This window comes from Suncus etruscus, chromosome 5 (genome assembly GCF_024139225.1).
Source record: "Suncus etruscus isolate mSunEtr1 chromosome 5, mSunEtr1.pri.cur, whole genome shotgun sequence".
Taxonomy (NCBI): Eukaryota; Metazoa; Chordata; class Mammalia; order Eulipotyphla; family Soricidae; genus Suncus; species Suncus etruscus.
Genome location: NC_064852.1, coordinates 84,354,898 through 84,376,892, shown reverse-complemented (window position 1 = coordinate 84,376,892; position 21,995 = coordinate 84,354,898). Strand labels below are relative to the sequence as shown.

The window sequence follows — 21,995 nt, the reverse complement described above, 5'->3', positions numbered from 1 at the left end:
GGAAGGAAGGAAGGGAGGGAGGGAGGAAGGAAGGGAGAAAGGAAGGAAGGGAGGAAGGAAGGGAGGGAGGGAGGGAGGGAGGGAGGGAGGGAGGGAGGCCTGCCTCAGAGACAGGAAGAGGAGAGGGCACCAGGGAAGGTAAGAGGCAAACTGGAGGGACATTGTGGTGGGAAATGTACCCTGGTAAAGATATATTGTATGACTGTAACTCAATCATGAACAACTTTATATGTTTAAAAAAACACAACTGTATTATGAACAACCTTGTAACCGAGTTGTTTAAATAAAAAATAAAATTTAAACAACAACAACAACAACAAAACTAATGAAATGCCCTTTGGCTTGATCTGAAGGCCAGTGCTCAAATCTCCCAGCACCCAGGAGCTCCCTCTTCTGGCCAATTCCAAATCAACACAATGTGGGTAGGCTGATGGAAGCCACTTTATTGAGCAGTTGCTAAATGCCAGCCCAGGCATAGATTTTCTGTAATATTTATGGTTCTACAATGATGACTCTATAATAGTTTCATATTTATATCAATATACTTAAATTTAATCCCTTACTTTTTTCTATATTCTGAATTCCGGAAGATAAGAGAGTTGTATAATTTTCACCCAGTGATTGTTGCTTCTACAGATAGACTTTGAAGAAATGATTATAGCATATAAAATAGAATGTTTATTTTTCAGAATTAATATAAAGAAAACAGAGTGAAGTTTGAAATATATAGGACTCATCTTCCCCTGGAATCAAACTTCTACTTTTTAAAGCCATTTGGGGGTTACTACTATTGTATGAGATTTAAAATCATCTCATGTGTTTTTACACATTAGATACATGGGTATGATCTAATTGTCCAGAAAATTAGAGTGAAAGTTTCAATCAAATGTCTGGTGGGGTAGTCATAGTGAAGTAGGCAGGCACACTAACTGTCATTGCCTGCATAAAACCCAGAGATCTATTCCCACATTGTTTTTCTCATGCTATTAGACGGTATTAGAATGAAGAACTTGGAGTCTGACCCTATTCCTCTTCATTGGAAAAACCAAATTACTGAGAAAAAGGGAACTATAGGTACCAAATGACATTTTTTCTTGACTATTACAAAGTTGTTTGCCAATTTGTGACATTTTATACATTTTAAGCTGATAAAAGAAATTTTTGCAAAGTAAAGTGGGTTTCAGTTAATTCTTATGTTTAACCTGTAGAATTCTAACATATATACTACAGCAGAAAGCAATATAATTTTGATTTATACAGTTTTAAAAATTCTTTTCTATTTACCAACCTTGTAGATTTAGATAACTGAATTCTTTGAGAACTAGTTCTCTCATTACTAAAGTGAAATTGCTAATGCTATTAGTAATAGATATAACCCATTGATAAGTAGTCATCTGCTACTGCTATGATCATTACATGAGTTGATATCTGTGGCAATGTCTCACTGATAGTGATGTTACAGATATATGTTTATTTTATGTCATATATATTATATAGGTATGTCATGACATGGATTCAGTGTGATTTTTAGCAGTAAGGGTCATTATTTTTATTTACCTTTTATTTTAATCTGGGAAAATGTGTTTACCTGTGCTAAAAATTAATTATTTTAGTTGTAAAAAATAAAAATTATCACCTAAATTTCTGGTAACTTAACTAAATATGTAAAGTACTTTCACATTATGAGGCTGGTCTAATTTACTCAGAGTCTATATTAGAAATGTATGAGGCTAAACTGAAAAACATGTTATAAATCTTCAGCCTACTTTTTGATAAAAATAAAATGATAATCTGAGTTTATTTCTGATGTTTTGTCAGAGAAAATCTTCAGAATTGGTTTTCTCATGACAGTTCTAATAACCATCATTTTAAAAACTAAATTAGAATTGCTGTAGCTCCACATGAAAATGTGCTTATTTGCTGAAACCTTATTACTGATATTTTTTAAGTGAAAATAGTTATTTTTGAAAAATAGTATAGGAAAGGAATCCTACACTCAATTTCTATGTAAACCATTTGTTTAATAGTCCAATTGCATATAGCAACTACCCAGGAAGCTTTACAGAAAATTTTGATATCTGCGTCTCACCATCAAACACATCATCTTGGGACATGAGTGGAATCAGATTTGGGTCTTAATTTAAAATATCTCAGGAGATCCTAAACTCCAAGCAAGCTGAGAACACCATGATAAGGTAGTAGACTCAGCAGTAAAGGAAGTTATGGGGAATCTCTAGAGGATTTATTTATGTGTATGTTGAAGATGTAGATGTTCAGGTGTTTTCTCTAGAGCACAAAGTGGCCTCTAAATACTAAGTATAATTTTGATGAAAGTGCTCTTAAATAAACCAAAGTTTTAGAGACCACACCAAGAGCTGCTCAGAGTTTACTCCTGGCTCTGTGCTCAGATATTTGTCCTTGGAAGGGCTGGGTCAGGACAGTGAGGGGACCCGGGCCATCCCTCCCTACATCTGCCGACCCTGGTTCCATGTACCCGAGCGATCTTCTGCTGCTTGTCCTCCTCCACGGCCAGGAAGCTGGTGCAGTAGATGGGCACCACCACCCGCTGCAGCGCCACCAGCAGCTCTCGCGCCTGCTTGCGCTGGCTGTGAGGGAGAGAGTTCAGGGATCAGAGGTTCAGATGGGGTCTAGGGATCTAACCCTGGTCAGCATGTGCAAGGCAAGCACCCTTATACACTCTACTACCACTTTAGCCCCCCCAAACCACATTGTAACATAAAAAATGTTATTTGTGATAGCTGACCTCCTGTCCTTAATTTTTCTTCTGCTCAATTACTTTAGTTAATTAATGACTAATTTTAGACATGCCTTGGTATTTTTCAGAGAAAACATTTTATTAGAAATGTCTGTGGTGATAAATAATAGGAACTTCAACTTCAAGTAGATTGACTCAAAATTTATCATCATTTTCAGCAATGGTTTAAAAGAGTGACAATTTCATTAAAAAGTTTAACTGAAAGTTGCATCACGATAAAAAAATTAAACTTCTGCTTATTATTCCTTCACTTTAATTCTTTTATTTTTTTATCAAGTAGTCACTATAATAAATATTTTGTTATTTACCTCTCCAGCACACAACTCTTTCTTTCACTCTTTCTCATTTTCTTTCTCTGCCATCATATATTTTTCTTTTCATCAGTTTTAACACAGAGGCCTTACATTTCTTTTTGTTGCTGTTGCTGTTGTTACTTTGGTTATTTTTTATTTCTTTATTTAAGCACCATGATTACAAACATGTTTGTAGTTGGGTTTTGGTCATAAAAAGAACACTTCCCCCCTTCACCCGTGCAACATTCCTATCACTAATGCTACTCATCTCCCTCCTCCCCCACTCCCTGCTTGTATTCAACAGGCATTCTACTTCTCTCACTTATTAACATTGTCATGATGGTTGTAAGGGTGGTTATTTCTCTAACAACACTCACCACTCTTTGTAGTAAACTTCATATCATGAGCTGGTCCTTTTGGCTCTCATCTTTAATGTCTCTGGGCATTATTACAATAATGTCTCTTATTTTTCTTAAAACCCATAGATGAGTTAGACTATTCTGTGTCTGTTTGTTTCCCTCTGACTTATTTTACTCAGCATAAAAGTTTCCATGTCCATCCATGAATAGGAAAATTTCATGACTTCATCTGTTTTGATGGTTGCATAATATTCCATTGTGTATATGTACCACAGTTTCTTTAGTCATTTATCTGTTGAAGGGCATCTTGGTTGTTTCCAGATTCTGGCTATTGTAAGCAGTGCTGCAATGAATATAGGTGGAGGTATATAGCAGAGGAAGGCATTTTTGTATTGTGTTTTTGTGTTTCTAGGGTATATCCCTAGAGTGGTATAGCTGGATCATATGGGAACTCAATTTCCAGTTTTTTGAGGATATCTATATTGTTTTCCATAAAGGCTGAACAAAATGGCATTCCCACCAGCAGTGAGAGTTCCTTTATCCCAACATCTCTACGAGCACAGATTGTTCTTGTTCTTTGTGATGTGTGCCAGTCTCTGTGGCATGAGATGGTACCTCATTGTTGTTTTGATTTGCATCTCCCTGACGATTAGTGATATGGAGCATTTTTTCACGTACCTTTGGCCATTTGTATTTCATCTTTGAGAAATTGTTCATTTCTTCTCCCCATTTTTTTGATGAGGTTAGATTTTTTTTTGTTAAGTTCTGTCAGTGCTTTGTATATTTTAGATATTGGTTCCTTATCTGATGGGTATTGAGTAAATAGTTTCTCCCATTCTGTGGGTGGCCTTTGCATCCCAGTCACTATTTCCTTTGAAGTGCAGATGCTTCTCAGCTTAATATAGTTCCATCTGTTTATCTCTGCTTCCACTTGTTTAGACAGTGATGTTTCCTCTTTGCATGCCTTTAGTCTCAATGTCATGGAGTGTCTTACCTACATTTTGTTCTATATACCTTGTGGTCTTATATTGAGGTTTTTAATCCATTTGGATTTGACCTTTGTGCATGGTGTTAGCTGGTGTTCTTACTTCGCTTTTTTACATGTGGCTGACTAGTTGTCCCTACACCACTTGTTTTAGAGGCTTTACTTGTTCCACTTTGAATTTCTTATGTCTTTATCAAAGATTAATTGATTGTATGTTTGGGGAGTATTCTCTGAATATTCAAGTTTATATTTAGAAATCCCTAAAGACTCTATCAAAAAGTTTCTAGAAACAATAGAATCATATAGCAAAGTGGTGATCTATAAAATTAACATGCAAAAAATCAATGGCCTTCTTCTATACCAATAATGCTAGAGAATAAATGGACATTGAAAAACAATCCAATTCACATTAATGTCACACAAACTCAAATACCTTGGAGTCAACTTAACTAAGGAGGTGAAGGACCTATACAAAGAAAACTACAAAGCATTGCTTCAAGAAATAAAAGAAGACACAAGGAAATGGAGACACATGCCCTGCTCATAGATTGGGAGGATTAACATAATTAAAATGGCGACACTCCCTCCAAAATTGTACAGATTTAATGCAATCCCTTTAAGGATACCCATGACATTCTTTAAAGAAGTGAATCAAATACCCCCCAAATTCATTTGAAACAATAAACACCCATAAAAAGCTAGAGCAAAACTTAGGAAAAGGAACATGGAAAACATCATTTTCCCAAACTTTAAATTATATTAGAAAGAAATAGTCATTAAAACAGCACAGTATTGAAGTAAAGACAGACCCATAGATCAATGGACACCTTACATTTCTATCTGTTCTATCCTTCACGACGATGTAGGCCACATCAACTTTCCCTCTTCATCCCAAGTAGGTGATCACTGATGAATTTGAACATTCTTTACTCCAGATATGTGCTTAGTATTCTTTCTTCAGTTTGGTAATTTAGGCAGCCATTACAACCACATGTAATCTTGTTAATCTATGAAGTATTGCCAGAAAGACATTACTCTACTGCAGTGTATCAGTATTCCAGACCTGAGAGTAACTTGGCTAATCAAGAGTTCAATTGGACCTAAAGAACCTTTCCTTCTAATGAGTTTAGCTGTATTAAAAAGTTTTTGTTTTGCTCCTCAGAATTTTGGAGAAGAAGCAAATGCTTAGACCACTGTCCAATCTTTTCACTTGTGCAGTGCAGTGTTCATATAAATTCATGGATCTACAGTAGTAAGCAAGGTTATAGACCAGTGATTTTTAGCTGTTCTATACCTGCAGACTTGACCTGAGACTGGTGGTTGGAGACTACCAGTCTGTGCAAATATTTATTTATTTATTTATTTATTTATTTATTTATTTATTTATTTATTTATTTATTTATTTATTTTGGTTTTTGGGCCACACCTGGCGATGCTCAGGGGTTACTCCTGGCTGTCTCCTCAGAAATAACTCCTGGCAGGCACAGGGGACCATATGGGACACCAAGATTTGAATCAACTATCTTAGGTCCTGGATCGGCTGCTTGCAAGGCAAACGCCGCTGTGCTCTCTCCAGGCCCGCAAATATTTTTCTTAAAGCAAAGAAATTTGGTTTGAACAATTTCACTTTCAAAATAGTACCCTTATTTACATAGTTATTCTGAATTTACTACAGAATAGGCAAACAGAAAGCAGAGGTCAAGGCTGTGGGAAGTAACAAAATGTCTTACAGTGGTCCTCAAACTATGGCCCGCAGGCCACATATTGTATTTGTATCTGTTTTGTTTCTTCATTGCAAAATAAGATATATGCAGTGTGCATAAGAATTCGTTCATAAGTTTTGTTTTTACTATAGTCAGACCCTCCAATGGTCTGAGGGACAGTGAACTGGCCCCCTGTTTAAAAAGTTTGAGGACCCCTGATAGAAAATCATTACTCATTGCCCGGAGAGATAGCACACCAAGCAGCCGATCCAGGACCAAAGGTGGTTGGTTCGAATCCCGGTGTCCCATATGGCCCCCCGTGCCTGCCAGGAGCTATTTCTGAGCAGACAGCCAGGAGTAACCCCTGAGCACCGCCGGGTGAGGCCCAAAAACCAAAAAAAAAAAAGAAAAAAAAAAGAAAAAGAAAATCATTACTCATTATTATCAGTAGTCAGTGTTCAAAATAAATTCAAGTTCCACATGTTTATCCATTCATACTGATATACATATATTTACCTGTCATTGAAATTAAGCTCAGATGAAATAGAACTGTCACGTGGTAATTGAAGGTAAATAATTTTATTAAAATAAATGTGATCATATGGCATTTTAGCTTTCTTAATAATCTACTTGAAAGCATTTCAATAGAGTTACAACTGGAAAACAAAGACATCACTAATAAAATAAGATCACAGAGAATGGTACATTTTCCTGTCTGGTTTACAAGTTCTGTCTTGCTTGAGTAACATTTATGTTTGGCCTTCATATGATTCATGCATTTGCCTGAGTCACCACTAACATTTTTTATTTTTCTTTTCTTTGTTTTTAAATTAAAACATGTTTTACAAGCCTTTTGTTGTTGTTTAAGATGAATACAATCTAAAATAAAAAGCCAACTGGCAATTCATTTTAAATACTACACATTATTTGTATGCTCATTATAAAAGGCAACTTACCACAATTTTCATCTTTTCCTTGCAGCTCCAATAAATTGACTTAACTGCAGAAAACTATATTGTATTCTTAATATCTCAATATAAACATTTTTAAAGTGATAATACCGCTTTCAATGCTGTATAAAAGGTCACAACAAAGGTTTCATTGCATTTGCCTTATCTTGGTTTAAAAGGGTTCTTTTAAGTGCAGTTAGAGAAATAACTACACTAACGACTATCATGACAATGTTAATAAGTGAGAGAAGTAGAATGCTTGTCTCGAATACAGGCAGGGTGTAGGGGGCTTTGGTGGTGGGAAGGTTGAGTGGTGAAGGCGGGGTGTTCTTTTTATGACTGAAACCCAACTATAAACATGTTTGTAATCATGGTACTTAAATAAAGGTAATAATAATAATTATAATAATAAAAAGAAAGGCAAAGAAATAAAGTAAAATAAAAGTTTTTTTTTTTCCCCATGAGTCCTCTTCAGATGTCTCCTATATTAAGGTCATTTCTTTCTGGTCTTACCTATTAAAGATCATTTTTATGGACAAAAGTTACGTGTTAGAATCATTGTGTCCGGGGCTGGAGAGATAGCATGGAGGTAAGGCGTTTGCCTTTCATGCAGAAGGTCATCGGTTCGAATCCCGGCGTCCCATATGGTGCCTTGTGCCTGCCAGGAGCAATTTCTGAGCATGGAGCCAGGAGTAACCCCTGAGCACTGCCGGGTGTGACCCAAAAACCACCAAAAAAAAAAAAAAGAATAATTTTGTCCTTAGAGTGTAACTTAATTCCCCATCCTGTACATCCTGTAAGAAGCAGAAAAGAACATTCTACTCGTAGTAGCAGGGCAGAGTGCCAGAAATTAGCTTTCCATATTTTCTCTCTACTTTTGCCTAAATAATATTTTTAAGGTAACTGCTGTCAAATTATTTCCAAATGCTATAGGTAGCCCTCAAGGAGAACCTTGTGGAAAGACATGTTTGGAAGAAAGAGACAATCAGTGGTTGGGAGTTTCGCTTTCCAGACAGCCAGGAGAAAATGGATCCATTGTGGTAGGTCATTAAACTTGGTACATTGACTTCAAGAAATCATAATTCCTGGGTGTGAATCTCACAATTTGATCTACTTTTGTTTTGTTCAGGCTTGTGGACATAGATGGAAAAATATATTTTATATAAAAACTGAAAATAAGCTTCCCAGCGGTATTTGCTATGCAATACCTTCTGACTTACGAGCAGAACTGAGTAAAAGAATAGCTCCGTGTTATCAAGGTAAGGCATGATGTTTATGCTCTCCAATCAAAAGTAACATATGAATGCCCTTAAATTTCCTATCACTCCAATTTTGTGCAGTGAGAAAAAAGGATCTCTTTGATATAGCTACTTTTAGCTACTCGTATTTTAGAAAAAAATATATAAGGGGTTGGAGCACTGTGGTCTCTTGCACACAGGAGACCAGGTTCAATCCCCAACATTCCATATGGTCCCCAAGTCTGCCAGGAATGATTTCTGAGCACAGATCCAGGAATAAACCCTAAGTGCTGCCAACTGTGGCTCAAATTTTTTTTAGATTAAATCTGAGAGTGAGATATTTAAATTACACAGCTTAATTTGAAGAATTCAATAATCAGGTAACTTTTTACTTTTGTTTTTAATCCAGTATAGGTAAGTCTAATGCCCAGCAAATATGCACAGGACATTTTAAAATTATGACATTAGACTTAAAAATTTGTCAAAAATAATAAACTTATTTAGGTTTATTTTCCTTGTTGCTTTTTCTTTTATACTTAAATTCCAAAAATAGTCCAAGATTAAAAACATGTTATAATTTTCAGACTCATTTTGTCCTCAAATACACATAATTTTCTTAAAACACAAATTGATTAGTACTTTAAGTTTGAAATAATTTCCCCCATGAAAATATTTAGAGGTAGATAACATTACAGCTTATAAATATAGATCATAAAGTATCAACGTGAACAAAGTTAAATGGAAACATCAGTAGATAATTAAAAATGATGTTTATAAAACTAACATACTAAAGTAACACACATTAAAATATATATGGATGCCAGGTTCCATTTTATCCAACCAAAATATCAATGTGCAAAAAAATTTTTTATATACTTTGACAAATCTTTTACCAAGAATGTATACAATTGTAAATATTAACTATTAATTTATGACATTAATGGTGTTTATTGATATAGGGCTATTAATGGGGTCTATTTGATGTTAGTTTTTGTGATGTTTTCTAATTTTTTGGATGTCAATCAAATAAAAAGAAAATTTTAAATTTCATTTGCATTAAAATGTGTGTTTATTATATTTTTTGGCTAATATTTATACTGTATTATAGTAATTCTTTATTGGAATCATATCTAAGGTTGTTTCATTTTGACTGTTTCATGGGCCACCCCAAGTGGCAGTGTTCAGAAATTATTCCTGGCTCTCAGGAATTACTCCTGGCAAGCTAGGGTTGTGGTGGTGTTGCATATGGGGTGCCAGGTATTGAACCCTGGTTGGCTGTATGCAAGGTAAATGTTGTACCTGCTGCACATCACATTCAGAATTTTTTTAGAATTCTTTTTTAGAATTTTTAGAATTTTAGGATTTTTTTTTAGAATTTTTATAAATTTTTTTATAATTTTTTGTAGTACCTGATTGATAAAGCAGTTACCTTGTGCATGCTAGGTGTTTGCTTTATCATTTGAACAGTTTTCCTGGCCACTCTGAGTAATACATATTAATTAGATTTTTACACAAACTATTTTTGTTTAGATGTACCTACCTAGCTTTAGAAAAAATAAAGAGGGATAAATCTAGTAAAATACCTAAAATAAGCAGGAAAAATATTTATTAGTCTTGGGCGCCATTTCTGTGGGGGAGACTTACTTCTGACTGCTTAGCCATCACTCTTGGAGTGGGGGAGGGGGGTCATAAGTGGTGCTTGAGATCAACCTGGGTAGACTGCATGCAAGAAAAGCACCCTTCCTGCTGCATTATCACTCCAGTCATGAGTAAAAACATTTTTTCAAGAGAAACATCTTGGGGTCAGAGAGACAATAAAGGAGTTAAGGCATATATCAAGCATACTACAAACCTCAGTGTGTGATTGCTTCAAAACCGCACAGTCTGGCCCGGAGAGATAGCACAGCGGTGTTTGCCTTGCAAGCAGCCGATCCAGGACCTAAGGTGGTTGGTTCGAATCCCGGTGTCCCATATGGTCCCCCGTGCCTGCCAGGAGCTATTTCTGAGCAGACAGCCAGGAGTAACCCCTGAGCACCGCCGGGTGTGGCCCAAAAACCAAAAACCAAAACCAAAAACAAAAACAAAAAAAACCGCACAGTCAACTAAGCACTGACTGGTATAGCCCTGGAAACCTCTGAGCATTCTAGAGTGGTTTGGGTAATTCCTAGTTGAGCTCTGAGAAAGAATCAGTTGGCTTTAAGGGGCCTCCCAGCACCACTTTGGAGGCTACACTTCCCCCTCAAAACGGGGGTGGGAGAGAAGCTATCTTCATTCCACCCCTCAAAAAAAAAAAAAAAAAAAAAAAGGGGGGAAACATCATCCCAATCATAGTTAAACAAAAAAAGGATCTAGCTAGCAATTTACTTCCTGGTTGGCAAGCAAAATAAAAATGAGGTCCGGATTGTTACTATGATAGAAGTTTCCTTATGTCAGTTCTTCAGAAGTGAAGCTTTGTTCTTGTAGGAAGTTCGAGAAACATCCCTTTGGAGACTTTGTAATAAGAGACTTTCTATCTCCGTATGGTTCTTCATTAAATATGTTATTTTTAATCTAGAAAGTCTATTTTAAAAGAACAAATCTTGAATAGAAATGAAAAATTCTACCTCTATTTTAGATATTTGACAGTTTTTAATAAATGCAGCATGTTCTGTGAGAAAAGGCAGAAAGAAATACATATATATGTATATCGGTCAGATACATCATGTATAAATTTAAAATTACCATTATAGAGATATTTTGAAGATTATAAATATGTGGAAAATGTTTAAAGTTTTATTAATTTTTGTTGAAGTTTTATTAAACCTTAAAATATAGAAGTAATATAGAGAAGTTAAAAGTATAGTTTTAATAATTTATAAAAAGCAAACTTATGCATATTATATCTTTATTTTTAAATGAAATCTTGAATTGGCTTTCTATTTTATTTTAGATTATGCAAAAAAATTTGGAGAAAATTATGCCTCATGTCAAGCTGGAATATCTAGTTTTTACACAAAGGTAATGTATACCTATAAAACCTTAGTTCTTCTCAATGTGCAGAAAACTGAAATTATACTTTGAAGTAAAAATTATACTAAATACCATTTAAATTTCTCTATGATAACTCAATCTTTACTACTTCATGGCCCCATTACTTCAAGAAAATATTATTTGGGAGGTTTTACTATAAAAAAACTTTAAAAATCTATACTCATGAATTTTGCTTTTATTAAGAAATTAATTAATCAAGGCTAGCTTTAATTCTTACTACTATTTTTTTAAATTTATTAATTGATCTGTTTTGTTTTGTTTTGGGGTCACACCTGGCAGTGCTCGGGGGTTACTCCTGGCTCTATGCTCAGAAATCGCCCCTGGCAGGCACAGGGGACTATTTGGGATGCCAGGATTCGAACCACCATCCTTCTGCATGAAAGGCAAATGCCTTACCTCCATGCTATCTCTCCGGCCCCATTAATTGATCTTTTAAAATCAGAATTGTTAAGACCAGAGAGAGAGTTTAACAGGTAGGACTCTTGCCTTGCACTCAGTTGACCCAAGTTCCAACCCAGGCATCACATATTGTTTTCCCAGCACTGCCAGGAGTAATCCTTGAGTTCAGCCTGCTGAGGTAAAAACAAACAAACAAATAAAAACAAAGAAGATAAAATCAAGAGTTTTAAGAGGAAAGTAAACATATGTTAAATTGTTTTGGAGTTTGTAAGTTTTCATATTTATCAGGCTGGTATCAGCTAATTTTTAACATTCCTCTTTGTTCCTTTTTGTTAAATTTCTACTTAGAAATTGCCTAACTTACCTCAAATGCCGCTGGACTTTTTTTCTCTACTAAGAAAAAAAAAATCAAAAAAACCCCCTTCAGCGGATTTTTGCAAAATGAAATTAGAGCTACATTTTACTCTGGCAGCACATAATTAGTCTTAGTAAATACCATTAAATTACTCAGATCCTACTTCCTTTAAGACACTACATGACATTTATCACAGATGCTGACTTGTGTTTAGTGGTTCTACCTTTGATTTGAAAGTCCCCTGACTAATGTCTGAGTGTTTCAGAATTTTTGTCTCTAAAGATTTTACAGTTAGATTAAAATTTATTTGCTAGCTTCTTTGTTTTAAGATTCATAAAACGTTCAGATTTCTGAAATTTGTACACACATTACATTTAACATTACATCTAGAGAAAGTTTGGTCTGGTAACATTAAACTTTTAAATAATAACAAACTTTTATTTTTTGACAGGATTCAATTGTGATGGGAGCTCCGGGATCAGCTTATTGGACTGGCTCTCTTTTTGTCTACAATATAATTACAAATAAATTCATGGCATTTTTAGACAGAAGAAATCAAGTAAAATTTGGCAGCTATCTAGGTACTATGGAAATGAACGAACATGAATTATTTCTATCTTAACAGGCACTAATAATATTAAATAATAGGAATTGAAGTTTTACACTGTAGAAATGGCAAATAAAGAGCCATCCAGAAAAATTCTTATTTATTTATTTATTTATTTATTTATTTATTTATTTAGCTTTGGGGCCACACCAAGCAGTGCTCAGGGGTTACTACTGGCTCTTCACTCAGAAATCATTCCTGGCAGGCTTGGGGAACTATATGGGATGCCAAGGATCTAACCCTGGTTGACTGTGTGCACCGCTACAGACTCTAGAAACTTTTTTAGAATGCAATCTATAAAATTTTAGGTTAGCTTAGTATTTTGCACTTATGACTAGGCAACTATAATAATCAATCTGGAAATTCTTATGCTTCCTGCATCTTTATATAATCAGGTGTACTGGTAGCATCTATTAAGAATTTACCATAGCCTAGAAATTTTTATTAAGCTATTTCAATGAATTAGCTAATTTAATCACATATGCATAAGTATAGTTTCTAAGGCACCACTTAAAAGGAGGCCATTGGGACTGCAGATGGCATTCTAAAAGAAGGGTAGAATGAAATAATAAGGCTCTAAAAACAGATCATTGACCTTGGCTTCTGAAATTCTTAGACTATTTCCCAGAGTTTAACTACTTTTATTTTCTAGTTTTCCCTCTCTGGTCTTTTTAAAGACAGCCCTGTCTTTTTAAGAAGCCAGCACTAGGATATTTTACAATCTCCATTTGTACAAAGACACAATACTTTTTTTGGCCATAATTCTTGTTCAATTAAATGAAATGCTTTTCCTATAGTTCCTGAGGATATAAAGTTGTGTAAATCATAGAGCTTAAAAAATGAGCAGCACATACTCAGAAATAATTTTAAGAAAAGGCAACATATTTCCCATTGTATAAAAACAATTAATTTTCAAATTTGCATTTCCACATTTACCTTTTACAGTTCACAGATTTCTTGAAGCAGTGTAAGAAATGTAAATTGGTCTTATATATTTCACCATATGAAGTAATAATTGCTTCTCATGTTATAAAATTTTATTATTACAATGTAATTTCATGGCAAAACATTGAAGTTTAGATTATTTCTTAAAGTATAAAATGTTCCTTTTTATCTATTCCAATATTTATCATAATTCTGGAAGATAGCATATTTACTACACTGGGACTAACAAACCAACTATAAAGGTGCTATCTTCAATTTCTTGGTCATGGAAATATAAGGCAGATAATTTCATTATTGATAATGATTTGAAAGTAGGGTTGAAAGTAGGGTTCTTTTTTATTTTCTTAAAGGATACTCAGTGGCAGCTGGTCACTTTCGAAGTCGGCACACAACTGAAGTAGTTGGAGGAGCCCCCCAACATGAACAAATTGGCAAAGTAAGATTCACATTTTTATTCTTATGCTCAAAGTTTTGAGAGGTTGCCAGAGAGAGTTTGCAAGAAGGAGGAACTGTAAGAATTCTAAGGGACAAAAGATAGAAGTGATGGGTAGTGTGCTACATTTAATGGAATTGGTAAAAGTTATTGACTTCTAGATAAAATCTAGCTGAAAAGTTAGTTACATTGGAAGAAAATGGCATAGTTTGAAGTAACTGCATAGTTTGTGGTAACACTAGGAAAAAAATTCTATTTCTTTTGTGCAAACTTTAATCACTAATTTTTTTTTAAATTTTGAAAACTAAGGCGAGGGGCTGGAGAGAGCACAGTGGTAGGGCGTTTGCCTTGCATGCGGCAGGCCCAGGATAGACCCAGTAGATAGATCCGATAGACCCTGCATCCCATATGGTCCCTCAGCCTGCCAGCATAGATTTCTAAGCGAAGAGCCAGGAGTGTCCACTGAGCGCTGCTGGGTGTGGCCCAGAAACCAATCAATCAATTAATCAATCAATCTATAGTTTAAAAAAAAAGTGAGGAGAGGGTTGGGTAGATAATTCAGAGGACTAGAGCACTTGCTTTGCATATTAGGTTTGTTCCCTAATACTACACTATTTAGGAATAACCAACCTCTGACGACTGCCAGTGCAGCTCAAACACAAGCAAGAAAGATGGAAGGAAGAAGTAGCTTTACAAGTAATGCGCATAAGTTCCTAAGTCTTATGTCTCTTGCAAAAAGATATTTTTAATTTGTGTAATTACAAATTACAAAAATTTTTATTTTTATGAAATGTATCTAATGTGATACTGCTTTATTCTTTTCTAATTCATTTTTTTTCCAAATCATAGGCATACATATTCAGCATTGATGCAAAAGAACTGAATATCATACATGAAATGAAAGGTAAAAAGGTAATATGTCTCTGCCTCTGGTATCACTGAAAATGTTGTGAGTATCTCGTTTTTGCTTTTGTTTTTTTTCAATGACGGGATCTGATTTTCTTTGGTAGCTCGGCTCTTACTTTGGAGCTGCTGTCTGTGCAGTGGACCTCAATGCAGATGGCTTTTCGGACCTCCTTGTTGGAGCCCCCATGCAGAGCGTCGTAAGAGAGGAAGGAAGAGTCTATGTGTATATCAACTCTCGCTCGGTATGTCTATCTCTCCCATCCCCATTCTGGTAGCCATTTTTAGAATTATGATAAAAATGGAATCTCTTCTTATTCAAGAATTTTGATACTACAGATTCTTTGGTTTAGTTGATGAAGTGCACACACAAAAATCTAATATTTGTTATAAAAACAAGATGTATTTTATCCATTTTATTTCTTTTGTGTATTTTTTCCCCTTGTTTTGAAGGGAAGTGATGCACGCCTCTCTGTGTTCTGGGCTTTGTCCTGGCTCTCTACCCAGGGATATTCATAGTGGAGGTTGGGGGAGACCATACACAGTACTGGGATTAAACTCATGCTGACTGAGTGCAAGACAATCACCTTATTTGCTGTACTAAATTTCCAGCCCATCTTGTTTTTTATACTTTATGTATGAGTTAGATTATATAGCATTTATCATTTTCTTTCAAATTTTTTGTTTAGCATAACACATGTGAAATATTTTAGAATATAAACTTATCATGTGACAATATATTTAAGATATTTCTGCTGGTCTTATCAGTATTTTTTTTAGCAACACTATCAAAACAAAAGAAAAATGTGAAGAACATGGGGTTTCTTTTTCTAATTGAACTTTTATTTTATACATTTTTTTTTAGTTTTGGGCCATGTCTGGCTGTACTTAGGGCTTACTCCTGGCTCTTTGCTCAGAGATCACTCCTTGTGGTATCAGGAAACCATAAGAGTGCTGGAAATCTAACCTGGTTTGACCACATACAAGGCAAATATGCAGTTACTGTTCTATCTATCACTCCAGCCCTCTTTCACTGAACTTTGTTTTTATATTTTCAGTATAAGTACCATATAAAAGTGAGATTCCTTTGCTTAAAAGATAAGAAAGGTGTCTGTCTTATAGATTGTCCTAATTCTTAGTCCGAGACACTGCTTTTGACCATTTGGGAGTAATTCAATAGTTTGAGTTTTAAAACCCTTGACATAGATCTATAGAGATAGTACAAAGATTAAGGTGTTTGCCTTACACACAATTGACCCAACTTTGATCCCAAGAAATATATATGGCCCCTCTGAGTATTGCCAGGAGTGATCCCTGAGCATTTTCATGTGAGTTCCCAAAATAAAACAGCAAATAAAACTTCTGGCAGCGATTGTTTTTCCTTTGTTCTCATCTCATGTTCTATGTCTAAGCTCTCTAGAATGGCACTAGTATTATGTTAGTTTGTTCTTGTTAGTGTCTGTTCTACTAGACTATAGAGAATGTGTGAAAAAGATTTTTCTGACTGGTTTACTGCCATTTCCTCAGGCCTTACAAGAGTCCTGGTAAGTAGATGGTCAGTAATTGTTTTTGAATGAACTCAAAAGAGGAATTATATGTGAATGAATCTGGCTTCTACCATCTTGTAATCAAATAGCTCTCAGTTCTTCCCAGGAATTCATGGTAATCATTCTTTGTAATGGGAAGATACTGAAGGGTGATTACCACCCCATTGAAGCCCTATACTCCTGTAGCATTAGTGCCATTTTTTTCCTTAGGTTTATAACTTCTCATCCTCTCTTGAGCCTCTTTATCCTTCTGCCCCTTACATTAAGTATTCATCTCACAGTTAAGCTTTTTCCCCTTATTCATTCTATATACTTATTCAATTGCTTTGGGTGCTACTGATTGAGTTTTGTTTTCTTTTTGTTTTTGTTTTTGTTATTGTTGTTGGTTTTGGTTTTTGAGCCACATCCGGTGACACTCAGGAGTTACTCCTGGTTATGCACTCAGAACTCACTCCTGTTTGGGGAGACCATATGGAATGCCCTGGGATCAAACTGTGGTCCATCCTAGGCCAGCTGCATGCAAGGCAAAGACCCTACTACTGTGTCACCATTCTGGTCCCTGATTAAAATTTTATAAAAAATATTGCAAATAAGTTATTAAAAATAAAAATGGCATTTAATGTGTCAAAATGTAGCATAAACAATAAAAGCTGAGAATATTCTTAGCTCTGATATCAGGACTTCACACACATGAGTGAACAAATGAATATTGCAGAGTAATTAGCACATTATTCTGCCGAATTGAAATATTTTAGTTGATGAATAAACAACAGTAAAGTTCATTTCTCAAAAGAAATTGTGCTTAGAGATGAAAGTTGAAGAAGAAAGGATTTGTGATAATTAGTACATTGGTTGTCTTTATTGGGAATCACAGGATCAGAAGTTAGAAAGTAATCTGGTAGCTGTGATAGCTGCTTAGTATTTCATCAACATTAACTATTTGACTGTCAAAATTGTTTTGATCTTCAGTGGGATTTGACCAGTTCATGTTCCATTGCTGCTTTAGATAACTCCTCAACTCAAAAATTTCACTTGTTTCCTGTGTCCCCTAAAAGCAGTCATTTCTGCTGCTAGAAATCAAATCCAATAAGATTCCAGTCTGATATGGAGGGAGGGAGATGCCTTTAGAGAAATTCTTGGGCATTTAGGTAATATGGTTGAAATTTATAATGTAAAAATTAATGAGCATTTTCCAGTAATCATTTAGAGTTCCATGTCCTTTAAAAATATTTCTTTGTTCTCACACAGACTTTGCTTGCTTACTGTAAAGTAGTATGTAATTCTGAGGTTTTATATGTCTGAGCTTTCTTCCCTAAAACTGTAATCTGCATCGGGGAAAGTGTCCTATACACTGTATAAGTGTACAAGTCCTGTCCTGTACAATGGAGGCTTTCTCCCTTGTCTCATTCAATCTTTACACAGTGCATTGGGAACTCACTAAATATTTGCTAAATAGAATTATAGAAATGATTTATCTGATTTTCAGAGCTAGAAATCATGAGTTGGATCATTTTTATGTTCCCTTAACTCTAATCATAATACTGTGTATGTTGACATAACTTGATAAATATTTATTGACCCAAGCTGAGATGTTCGTACTTATGCCCACTTTGTAATATCTTCTACTTTTTAAGACATTAGAGAAATCCATATCCCCAATTACAACATTATGTCTTGTATAAAGTTGTCAGTTTTATAATGATACTTTTTCTCATTCTCTCTGTCTAGGGAGCGGTAATGAATGAAATGGAAATAGAGCTCGTTGGCAGTGACAAATATGCTGCAAGATTTGGGGAATCTATTGCTAATCTTGGTGACATTGATAATGATGGCTTTGAAGGTAATTATAAGTGTATATTTTGGTACTTGATTTCTACATTTGCATCAGCATCAGAATGAAGATAATATAATTCAGATTTTTTTCTCTATAGAAAGTGAATCAGAACAGATTTCAGGTTTCTTCTTTTTTGTGTTATCTGACTTTTTAGTCAGCTATTGATTCTTCCAGTTGTTAATAAAGGATAATACTTACTGTATCTTAGTTTATTGATTCTAAAGTTGCATAATGGCGTGTGCCTTTTAGAAGCTGCCCATTAAATTGTGATCCATTAGTCTTCTACTTCTAGCAGAATCTTGATTTCTAGAATTTTGAAATGTAGGGCACTTGGTATTTTAGATTCCTTATTCCACTTAATTATTTGTACAATAAAGATGTAGAAACAAACCCAACAGAGGCTAAGGACAACAAGCTGGAGAAGGAACAGGGAAGCCTCTTGCTATGTAAGACACTATTTATTTCATTGTTACATTGTAGAAGAACTTGGGGATTGCAGGAGTTATTAACAGTGGTGCAGTGGAAACTAGCAGGCTCAAAGATAATGACTACTTGCCAATCTATAACAAGATATTTCAATAACAAACATGATAGAATCGTAAGAACTGTGCCTATTGCATGCCTATCAGCCTTCCTGTTGAAGTAGCTCTCTTTACCAGCTCCCATTCAGTTTTCCTGTTTTCATTCTTGGAAAGAGACAAATCTGTTAAGTTGAAGAAAATGGTAAATGAGTTTAGAAAAACAAAGAATAATTCTCAGAGTTTCAGAAATAAGTACTTGATATTATTCTGGTTTAGAACTATTTATATCTGGCAACTGGTATATTAACTGAAAACTTAGTGGATACTGAAAATAGTAATACTCATACCCCCAATTTGTTACTATACCCAAATCCTCAACTCTGCTTCAAATGTTTAAAATGCATTGATTTGATGAGGGATGTTACTCAAAAGGTAGGATACATGCCTTGCCTGTGAAACCTTGGGTTCAACCCTAGTTGCATGTCCCCTCTGGAATTGCAGATGTGGCTCACACAACAAAAGTGACAAAAAGCAACAAAGAAAATACAAGAAAAAATTTAACAGATTACTGATTAGAAAAGTCCTTCTTTAATTACTTTTAAAGGTCCTAGTTAATGTGTAGTAGTAGAATTATGTTATGTAATCAAATCTTTCTAATGTGATTTAATTTCTGGTATTATAGTTTTCAGTGCAAAAGAAAAGATATGAGCATTTTATAGTTATGATACTACATTTACATTTTAAGACTGCCATAAAATTGTATGACGGATATTTCAAAAACAACAATTCTATTATATTTATTGAGCACTTTATTGTAAGATACTCCTGTCGGACATAGAGCATGTGACATTTGAGATACACATGAAATGAAATAATGATATTTTTTATATTAAACTTTTTAAAAGTTTTCATATCTTAATCTTATTCAAGCATTTTAGGGTCTGACTTTTGGGGAGGTGATTGAGTGTTTGGGGACTACTCATCTCTCTGCTCTGGTTTTTTTGGGGGGGCAACACACCCGTTTAATGCTCAGAGGTTACTCCTGGCTAAGTGCTCAGAAATTGCTCCTGGCTTGGGATGACCATATGGGATGCCAGGGGATTGAACCGCGGTCTGTCCTAGGCTAGTACTTGCACAGCAGATGCCTTACCTCTAGCACCACCACTCTGGCCCCTGCTCTAGATTGTTTTTTTTTTATGCCAGGGATTGAACCAGGGTCAGCTGCATGCAAGTGTTCCCTTTACTATCTTCTCTGTCTTTGTCTATTGTCTAGAATCAGGGGTCCTCAAACTTTTTAAACAGGGGGCCAGTTCACTGTCCCTCAGACCATTGGAGGGTCTGACTATAGTAAAAATAAAACTTATGAATGAATTCTTATGCACACTGCATATATCTTATTTTGCAATGAAGAAACAAAACAGATACAAATACAATATGTGGCCCGTGGGTCATAGTTTGAGGAACACTGATAGATGAATAAAACCATATATACATATCTTTTTATATCTTAAGATTTGAAATATTTAGCTTACTTTTTATATATCTTTTTATATCTTAATATTTGAAATATTTAGCTTACTTTTGATTCTATCTACATGTTGAAGCATGGAGAAAGACTTGACTATACAAAATAATGTGTGTGTCAGTGCACACAAGAGAAATTATTTTTGTGGAATCAATGACTACCCTGAATTATTCTAGTAATTAGATTTGTAAAAATGTCATGGACAGTAAATAAGTTCCCATATCAAAATAATTCTATTTCACAAGGGGCCAGAGTGTTTGTACAGGGGGTAGAGCACTTGTCTTACATGCGGTCCACTGAGTTTTATCTTGGATACCCTATATAGTCCCCTGAACACTACCAGGAATAATTTCAAGTGCAAAACCAGAAATAAGCCCTGAGCACTGTTGGTTGTAACCTAAAAATAAGTTAATTAATGAAAACATGAAACAAAACCAAAATTATTTCTAATGTTTTGGGAAATCCCAGGAAGTTTTCCAAAACCGTAAAGAACAGGCAAAAAGCGTTATGTTCCCCAAACTTTGAAAGAGGAACTTAGTGTGGAGACTTTCAGGGTTGGGCATAATGTTGTTTATCAGATTAGATGGAACTGAGGTTATCAGCAATAGTTTTTCTGAAAGTTGCAAGGACTCAACACAAAAGGCCGTATGTGTAGAGGTGGAAGATTATTCAAGAGATTTTATTTTTTGCTTTAGTTTTTTGTTATTTTAAATTTTATTTAAATTTGATTTCTTGGGGGTACACTTCCTGCAGTACTCAGGGGTTACTCTACACTCAGGAATAACACCTACTAGGCTTTGGGGACTATATGTGATGCTGGGGATCAAACTCAGGTCAATCACAATCAAGGCAAGTGCTCTCCTACTGTGCTATTGCTCTTTCCTCACATTAAAATTTGATTTCTAATTCATAACACATTTTATATTTAGTGACAATATTAGAGCTGATTCACTTCGGGCATATTATTTTATGCTTTGTCCAGTATTTTATTTTTATGAAAAATAATAGAAAATTTTATAGTTTACTTATAATATTGTGTAAACCATAAGGTAAACAACCCTAATTATATATAGTTTACAAATCATTGCTATATTAGGTTTAGTATCCAATGTCTTATATAGTTATACTTTTTCCCTTCAGGAAAAAATTTTATGATTTCCCCTCTTAGTAACTACAAAATATTCCAGGTAATACTAAATTATGTTAATTACACAATTTTAACATAATTATTTCATGCTAGTTACATGTTAACATATAGCTATACTATATGTTAATTGTAGTCTACTTTTTGGATTTTTGTTTGTATGTTTGTTTGTTTTTTGGCCACACCCAGTGACTCTCAGGGGTTAATCCTGGCTCTGTGCTCAGAAATTGCTCCTGGCTTGGGGGACATGGGACGCAGAAGATCAAACCTCAGTCAGTTCTAGATTAGCTGTGTGCATGGTAAACACCTTACTACTTGCACCACCACTCTGGCCCTGTAGTCTATATTTTTATCTTCATATTTATTTATATCTCTTTCCCCTTTTATTGAAATATCATGATTACAAAATTGTTCATGATTGAGCTTCAGACTTACATTTACACCACCC

General features: G+C 34.9%; 1 protein-coding gene across 1 annotated transcript in view; it reads left to right on the top strand.

Moving 5' to 3' along the window:
• ITGA4 (integrin subunit alpha 4) overlaps window positions 1-21,995 on the top strand; it is a 93,321-nt gene that overhangs the window by 10,198 nt on the left and 61,128 nt on the right. Inside the window, exons 3-10 of the mRNA XM_049772871.1 lie at window positions 8,000-8,106; window positions 8,196-8,325; window positions 11,234-11,301; window positions 12,540-12,669; window positions 13,991-14,076; window positions 14,923-14,985; window positions 15,084-15,221; window positions 18,252-18,363. Coding sequence (XP_049628828.1) covers window positions 8,000-8,106; window positions 8,196-8,325; window positions 11,234-11,301; window positions 12,540-12,669; window positions 13,991-14,076; window positions 14,923-14,985; window positions 15,084-15,221; window positions 18,252-18,363 — 834 coding nt within the window. The remainder of the gene's footprint in view (window positions 1-7,999; window positions 8,107-8,195; window positions 8,326-11,233; window positions 11,302-12,539; window positions 12,670-13,990; window positions 14,077-14,922; window positions 14,986-15,083; window positions 15,222-18,251; window positions 18,364-21,995) is intronic.